General features: G+C 46.6%; 1 protein-coding gene across 2 annotated transcripts; it reads left to right on the forward strand.

Moving 5' to 3' along the window:
* Window positions 1-3,060: 3,060 nt before the first annotated feature.
* Window positions 3,061-6,914, forward strand: Psmb5 (proteasome 20S subunit beta 5). 2 transcript variants are annotated; one of them, XM_059274436.1, is made up of 3 exons: window positions 3,061-3,285; window positions 4,038-4,344; window positions 6,421-6,914. In XM_059274436.1, the coding sequence occupies exons 1-3, from the start codon at window positions 3,088-3,090 to the stop codon at window positions 6,705-6,707; spliced, it is 792 nt and encodes a 263-aa protein (XP_059130419.1). In that variant the 5' UTR covers window positions 3,061-3,087; the 3' UTR covers window positions 6,708-6,914. The 2 variants fall into 2 exon arrangements, with proteins under 2 accessions (XP_059130419.1, XP_059130420.1); XM_059274437.1 differs by lacking the exon at window positions 3,061-3,285 and adding an exon at window positions 3,375-3,559.
* Window positions 6,915-8,766: the final 1,852 nt, after the last annotated feature.

The raw sequence follows: 8,766 nt of genomic DNA on the forward strand, positions 1-8,766 counted from the left end.
ACACCATATGAGTGATGTGGCACACAGGTACTCAAACATAAGCACATTCTCCCATGTGTACACACATAAGTAAATGTAAGCTCATATTTTCTTTTTAAAGATTTATTTATTTATTTATTTATTATGTATACAGTGTTCTGTCTGCACATATCCCTGCAGGCCAGAAGAGGGCACCAGATCTCATTACAGATGGCTGTGAGCCACCATGTGGTTGCTGGGAATTGAACTCAGGACCTTTGGAAGAGAAAGCAGTGCTCTTAACCTCTGAGCCATCTCTCCAGCCCAAGCTCATATTTTCAAACCCAGTAACACACACCTATTCCCACACTGGGAAAGCTGAGAATAGAGGATCACTATCTACACTATGTAGTGAGACCATGGCATGGAAAAATAAAAAATGTGCCCTAACAGAGGTACAGGTACAATTAGTCAAGAATGGAAACTATTCAGAGCAGTCAGAGGACTCGATGCATTGCAGAAGTGATTGCAAAGAATTTATACTCAATAAACAGGAACTTTACAGTCTTTTTTTCTTTGTGTGTGGCAGGGGTGTGTGGAAGGATATGCACGTGGTCCGGGATATTCAACCACATTGTGAACGCTGAGTTTGCATTTGCACTAATTAAATAAAATCAGCGTTGGGTCAGGAGGCAGAGCCATCAACTAGTTGACAGAAAATAATCATAGGGAGTCAGAGGGAGTCTGAAAGACAGATAGAGAGAAGCATAGGACGTGGTAGGGAGGGACTTGAGTGTGGTGGTCTTTTTTGGTTTGGCTGAGCAGAAAGATGCTCTCTTCCTGAGACACCAGCAAAGAGAAGGCTAGCTAGCTGTTCCTCAACCTCTGAGCTAGCAGGTTTTCACCCCAGCCTCTGACCCCTGAGTCTTATTGATAAATAGACTGATAGAGATTTAGTTAAAAACTACATTGGTGGCAGCAGCAGGAGGCAGATCCAGTGGGACATAAAAGTCCCACCAGGTCACCGCCTGAGAAGCTGATCTGTAACTGCAGAGCCACAATTACTGGCTGAAACAGGGTAGATTCAGGTGCAGCCACTGTGCCGGAGGAAAAACAACATGCATGTGTGTGTGTGTGTATGTGGTGGGGTCATGTGGAACAGATTCACATGTGGCAGCTGGCAGAAGGTATCAGCTGTCCTGCTCTATCACTCTACCATGTTCCTTTGGCACAGGGTCTCTCAACCAACCTAAAATTCTGACTTTCCCCTAGTCTGGCTGGCCAGAAAGCGTCTGGAATCTGCTTGTCTCCGTTGCCCAACACTGGGGCTACAGGCACTCATGCCCACACCCAGCTTTTTAACTTGCTGCTGGGGATCCAAACTGAAGTCAGTTCAAACGCTCTTCTGTGTCATCTCACAAGCCCTACCTTGCATTTCCTACACTATCTAAGTGTGAGACAGATAAAAATGTTCTACCTCTGGTTGTAGGACTTGGAAAAGATTGCCAGATTTCAGCATGAAAAATACTGCACATGCAAAATCTGCTATAGGAGAAGGCCTGAGTTGGGCATCAAAAGAATACTGAATTTAGAAACTGATAAGTAAATCCAATAAGCAAGGCTAGATACTGACTTCATAGACCAATAAACAGGAAGCAGCATTTCATACATATGCCTACTTCCTGACTTGGTATCATTCCCCAAAGTGTTGAGGGATACAGGTGGGTGGAGGAAGAAGAGGCCATGAAATATGGCCTATTCCTAATGAATCTCTTGTTGCACCTTTATGGACCCTCAACTCTCCTTCAGGTTCTCAGATGTCAATTACTACTGATTTAAATGTGCAGGTGTTTAATCCCAACACTTGGGAGTCAGAGGCAGGTGGATCTCTGAGTTCCAGGCCAGCCTGGTCTATAGAGAGAGTTCCAGGACACACAGCCAAGGCTACATAGGGAAACCCTGTCTCAAAAACAAACAAACAAAAAACTGGTTACTTTTTGCAGGTTGTGGTGGGAGTGCCTTTAATCCTAGCGCTTTGGAGGCAGAGGCAGGAGGATCACCTTGAGTTTGAGGTCAGCCTGATCTACACAGCAAATTCTAGACCAAGCCATGGCTATATAGTGAGTCTCTGTCTAAAAAAAAAAAAAAAAAAAAAAAAAAAAAAAAAAAAAAAAAAACAAAAAAAAAAACTTCTAAGGGACAGCGAGCATGGTGTGGCGGCTCAGGCTTGCAATCCCATCACTCTGAGACAAGGCAGGAGAACCTGTCGAGTTGGAGGGCAGCTTGGGCTACATTAGTTTCTGAGCAGTCTAGGTTACAGAGTATGAACATCTCAAAAAAAAAAAAAAAAAGCAAAAACAGCTGTGTTATAAATGCTATTTAAAAAGAAGCAGTATTGTTGTTTTGTTTTTGAGACAGGATCTCTCTGTGCAGCCCTGGTTGTCCTGGAACTCACTCTGTAGACCAGGCTGGCCTCGAACTCACAGAGATCGCCCTGCCTGCCTCTGCCTCCCAAGCGTTGGGACTAAAGGTGTGCGCTACCACTGCCCAGATCGAGGAGATGTCTTTTGTTGTTCATTTGTTTGTTTTTTACAACAAACTACTTCGGTTGAATTAATACCATAGGAAAATGGCCTGAAAACAATTATTTTAACCAGTATGAGGAAGGGTGATCTTAAAAACAATGGCAACCTCAATGGCAACCTCAGTCTCGTTAACAGGGGTTTTAGAAACAGATGCAGCGTGTAACCTCAAGCTGGGCCGGCGGCGACCAAACGCCAGACTCCAGCTTGGATTCTTAAGCAGTCACGCCCTTCTCAAAGATGGCCGAACTCACCTCCCTCACTCAATGAGAACGTTCCAACCACCCTCTAGGAATTTAAAGTTACTCTTATCGGTGCTGCTCCGATGACCACAGTAGTAATGGCAGTCGCATCCTTTTAGCGTTCCTTTCTGCCCTTCCTCAGTGAAAACAGTCCGCCACAGGTATTTGGAGGCGTGGTTGCCCGGAGTAAAAATGGCTCCTCCCTCGCCATAGACTTAATAGGACGTGAAGCTGTGACGGCGCCGAGTTGCCCGACCGCTCTTTGGAGGCGGTCTCAGAGCTACTTCCTGTTGCCCTTACTAGATATGGCGCTGGCTAGTGTGTTGGAGCGGCCTTTGCCGGTGAACCAGCATGGGTTTTTTGGTCTCGGAGGTCGTGCGGATCTGCTGGACCTGGGTCCGGGGAGTCCTGGTGATGGGCTGAGCCTGGCCGCGCCCAGCTGGGGTGTCCCAGAGGAGCCGAAAATCGAAATGCTTCATGGAACCACCACCCTGGCCTTCAAGGTGCTCAGCCGGCCGCCTTGCGGCTCCGGCCTTTCCGGCATCCCAGCCGGAACGGAGCGGGCGGAGGGTCGGGCCTCTCCTCCGACCCTTAGCGGAAAGGGGAGCGGGGCGGGGTAGGCAGTGAGAAGGAGACCCAGACGGTCGTGGCGGAGGGAAAGAAAGCTGTCGTAGCGGTTCACCAAGTTTTATAAACTGGGCGTCCCCTCCCGGGAGCTTATGAAGTCCGGGGGCTCCTGTAGCGGGTGCCGATTAAGGCCCCTCAGCCAGCTCTACAGTAACTAGTGGATCTTTAAAGATTTATTTATTCTTGAGTGTGTGTGTGTGCGTGTGTTGCCTTTATGTATATCCACCACGTGTGTAATGCTCGCAGAGGCCAAGAGAGGGCGTCGGATTCACTGAAACCAGCATTACCGACCTTTGTGGGCACTCCCAAAGGTGTATGTGGTTGCTGGGAACTGAACTTGACCTCTGAAGAACAGCCAGTGCTCTTAACCACCGAGCTATCTCTCTAGTCCCCTTAGGGGCGTCTTTATCTCATTAAACTTATTTCTTCATATGTAAAGTGAGTAATCTGGTGATTCTGAAATCAGGGATTGCTGTTAAGTCCAGATGACATTTAACATGTGAACTCGATTACACAATCCAGAAAGATACAGAAAGATAGTCTGGTTTTACGTTAATACAAACAGAAGTATTGGAAATATCTGTGGCCTTATGTGACCTATTTTGTTTTTTTCTCTGACTTTAATTAGTTTCGCCATGGAGTCATTGTTGCAGCTGATTCCCGGGCCACAGCCGGTGCTTATATTGCCTCTCAGACAGTGAAGAAAGTGATAGAGATCAACCCTTACCTCCTGGGCACCATGGCTGGGGGTGCAGCCGATTGCAGCTTCTGGGAGCGGTTGTTGGCTCGGCAGTGTCGAATCTATGAGCTTCGAAATAAGGAACGCATCTCTGTCGCAGCGGCCTCCAAACTTCTTGCTAACATGGTGTATCAGTACAAAGGCATGGGGCTGTCCATGGGCACCATGATCTGTGGCTGGGATAAGAGAGGCCCTGGTGAGTTGTGTGGTAGTAGTTATGTGATCCTCCTGGTGGGCACTGCAGTGGGGAGGGGGTAAGTGGACAGGTGAATTAAGGCCTTTTGGTGGATGCTGAGGATGTCTGTGTTAATTAGGGTCTTAGCTTTTCCTTCTCTCTCCAAGGAAGGCATTGTACTGTACAAGAAAGGGCATGGAGTTAGACTTGCTGTGTCATTGACTGTTCTAGTCAGTTGACCTGAGGTTACCTTTTTTCTCAGCCTGTTTCCTCATCTGTCAGTTGGTTGAATGAGCTGCCACAACGGTAGAGTGCTTAATATAAAGCAGTAAGTACGATGTCTGGCACACTTTTCTTCTCATACAATAAGGACTAGAAAACAGCTATATTTGAGAACTTAAGGTGACTGAGAGAAACTCTGGCATTTTCTTTTTCTTTCTTGTTTTTCTTTTTTGGTTTTTTGAGACAGGGTTTCTCCGTGTAACCCTGGCTGTCCTGGAACTCACTCTGTAGACCAAGCTGGCCTCAAACTCAGAGATCCACCTGCCTCTGACTCCCCAGTGCTGGGATTAAAGGCATGTGCCTCTGCACACATAATTTTAAAATTTTTCATGAATATATATATATATATATATATATATATATATATATATATTAAACTTTTTAAATTGTTTATGTGCATGGGTGTTTTGTCTGTGTATATGTCTGTGCATCATAATGCATGCCTAGTGCCCAGAGAGGCTAGAAGACCTATTGGATCCCCTGAACTATAGTTACAGACAGTTGTGAGCCACCATATGGTTGCTGGGAACCAAACCCAGGTCCTCTGCAAGAGCAACCAGTGCTCTTACTCACAGAGCCATCTTTCCAGCCCCATTTTTAAAATTTATTTCCTGTGTGTTTGTGAGTTCAAGGAAGCGCACATCCCAACACATACATGTAGAGTTCAGAGGAAAACTTATGGGAGTTGGTTCTCTTGTTCTGTGGATCAAACTCAGGACACCAGGCCTAGTGGTAAGCAACAGTTTCGTGCTGAGTCACCTCACTGGCCCTAATTTAAAAAACACAGAGAAGCCAACTGATATACAGCTGTGGTCTTAGCAGTAGGGAGGCTGAAACCTGAGGGTCAAGAGTTTAAAGCCAGCCTAAGCTATATAGCAACAGGACAGCCTGGGCCACACAGTGAGAGAATCAGAAATAAATAAAGTTAGTGGAATTGGTTTATAGTTAATATAAAATTCCCAAACTATTTCTCAGTACCTCGCAGCAGTTCCATTTAGTCACTTGTCACTGTGTTGATAGTAAAGCTCAGTTGTAGTTGCCATTTCTGTTTCAGTTAGTCTTTGGCCTAGAAGGAGCCATCTCTTGCAGCCCTGGGGTTAGATTTTAAGTGTCACCTTCCACCATGCCTGAAGTCCTGTGCTTGGAATGTCCAGCAGACTTGTCTTTTGGACTTGCCAAGAGAACAGGCAGGGTAGTTTGTGTAATGTGAGGTGAGATGATGTTGTGGAATCTAGAGTATCTTAGCAGTAAGTTTGATCTTGTCTTTCTCCAGTTTTTTAAGAAATTATTTTGTTCCTGTGTGAGTTTCTATGTGTGTGTGTGTGTTTGCATGTGTGTTATGTTGCAGACAGTTGTGAGCTACCCTGTGGATACTGAGGACTGAACCTGGGGCCTGGACAAGAGCAACAAGTGCTCTTAGCTGCTGAGCAATCTTTCAAGGCCCTGTTTTGTTTGGTTTTGAAACAGGGTTTTATGTAGCCCAGGCTGGCCTCAAACTCAATACATAATTAAGGCTAGCCTTTAACTCCTGATCCTCCTGCCTCCGCTTCCCAAGTGTGCCGAGATTCCATTTGGGTGGTGGTGGTGTGTGGTAGTCTGTGTGTGGTGGTGGGTAGAAATCAAACCCAGGGCCACCTTGCACATGCAAGGCATGCATCTAGAGAGACAGATTATATAGAGAGATAGAGAGATAGATAGATTCTGCTGCAGAGCTACATATCTGTTGAGGAAAATGAGAAATTGCCTTGAAGATGAATAAGCTAACAAAGAACTGATGGTCTTTTTCCTTTTTTCCCTGCTCACCTGCTTTTCCAGGCCTCTACTATGTAGACAGTGAGGGGAACCGGATCTCTGGAACTGCCTTCTCTGTGGGTTCTGGCTCCGTGTATGCTTATGGAGTCATGGATCGAGGCTACTCCTATGACCTAGAAGTGGAGGATGCGTATGATCTGGCTCGCCGAGCCATCTACCAAGCCACCTACAGAGACGCCTACTCTGGAGGTGCCGTCAACCTCTACCACGTGCGAGAGAATGGCTGGATCCGTGTCTCCAGTGACAATGTAGCTGATTTACATGACAAGTATACGGCACCTGTCTCCTGAAGGGAAATGACTGGCTGTTTGCACCTGTTTGGGTGGTTCTTCTTGGTTATAATAAATAATAGCACCCCATTCCACAGCGAAGTCCAGTTACTGCAGTACCTTTGGTAAAGCTCTAAAACATTGGTGCGTGTGTTAGCAGATGCTGAGCTCCTGACGCATTAGCGGTTTTACTCCTGGATGTTAAAATTACACTACTTTTCAGCCTCAGCCTCTGTTGCCTCTTTTGTCCACACGGTCCCTCCTTCAAGTACTTTACAGTCAAATAAGCCAGGACAGTGGGAGAGAAGGCACTGTAATTACAGGAAACAGTGGTGTGAAGACATCATCTGGTGAATACATTAACAATAGCAAAGCAGGAGAGAGAGGCAGGGAGGAGGGAGAGACTCCTGCTTCAGTTTGCAGAGATGAAAAGTTGATGAGGTGGAAAGATGCACAGGGATGTTCCAGCCAGGGCTGCAGAGGAAAAGGCTCCTACCTTCTGTTGGGAGGAGGAGGAGACTATATGCAGTGTAAAATGATAAACAGAGTAAATCTGGAACCTCCCCCATCCCCGCCCCCGCCCCGAGAGACAAGGTTTCTTTGTTTAACAACTCTAGCTGCCCTAGAACTCTGGTCCAGGCTGGCCTTGATCTCAGAGATTCGCTTGCCTCTGCCACCCGAGCACTTCAGTCAAAGGTGTGCGCCACCACACTGAGCCAAATCTGGAATCTTGAATGAGTTGGGGAGGGAAGGCTTGAGCCCTGAGAAAGTGGATGCAGTGGGTGAAGTGGAAGCCTTGGTGATCCTGTTCTGGTCTCCCAGTGTGTGGATGATGGATGTGCAGCTGGAGGGAAAGGTGGGCCTCTAGCCTGGACAGAAAGCAACCCAAACGCTACTAGAATGTATGGGTGGGAAAAGTCCCTGCTGAGCACACAGCCGACTTCACACACCCAACTTTGAGGGGATCTACAAATTACGGTGGCGGCAGACAGCAAAGCCTGTTGAAAAGACAGGGTTGGCAGGAGAAACTTTAAAAATAGAGGTGGACATAAGAAGAAACCACCAGTTAGTCATGCTTCGATTTAGAAGTCTGGCAGGTTCTTCTCCCTCTACGGTGGCTCCCTTCCCGTCTCACCAGGATGCAGTTGGTGTACTGATGGATGAGGCTGTCCTTAGGAACTGATGGAGGCTTGTTAATTGCATTTGTCAAGTGCAGGGAAATTGTGAATTAGCGAACTGGAGGAAAGAGTTTGGGAAACAAATGACTGTTGTGCCTTGGGAGATTGATTTTGCCGAGGAGTCCCTGGAGCCTGGGAACCGCTGAGCAGGGACCCAAACAGACTGTACATTTTAAATGAGATTCTAGCTGGGGATGTAGCTCAGGCGGTAGAGTGCATTTACAAAGCCCTGGGTTCAAACCCAGCACCACATAAAACCAGTGTAGTGGTGGGTGTCTGTAATCCCAGCTCTTTGGGAGATAGAGGTAGGAGGATCAGACGGTCAAGGCCATTCTAAACTACACTGTAAATTGGAAGCGAGCCTGAGCTACATGAAACAGTCTTTTTTTTTTTTTTTCTTTTGGTTTTTCCAGACAGGGTTTCTCTGTATATCCCTGGCTGTCCTGGAACTCACTCTGTAGACCAGGCTGGCCTCAAACTCAGAGCTCCAACTCCCTCCGCCTCCCGAGTGCTGGGATCAAAGGTGTGCACCACCACTGCCTGGCTTTTTTATTTTTTAATTTATTTATTTTATGTGCATTGGTGTTTTTTCTTATATGTATATCTCTGTGAGGGTATCATATCCCCTGGGACTGGAGTTACAGTTATGAGCTGCCATGTAGGTACTGGGAATTGAAATTTAGAATGTTTAAAAACCAGCTGGGTGGTGATGGCACACACCTTTGATCTCAGCAGTCAGGAGGCAGAGGGAGTTGGATCTCTGAGTTTGAGGCCAGCCTGGTCTACACAGCAAGTTCTAGGATAGCCAGGGCTACACAAAAACTCTGGTTTTGAAAAACTAAATAATAATAGTAAATAGAGCCTTCAGTAGTGGCCCATGCCTTCAATCCCAGCACTCGGGA

Source organism: Peromyscus eremicus, chromosome 9 (genome assembly GCF_949786415.1).
Source record: "Peromyscus eremicus chromosome 9, PerEre_H2_v1, whole genome shotgun sequence".
NCBI classification, from domain to species: Eukaryota; Metazoa; Chordata; class Mammalia; order Rodentia; family Cricetidae; genus Peromyscus; species Peromyscus eremicus.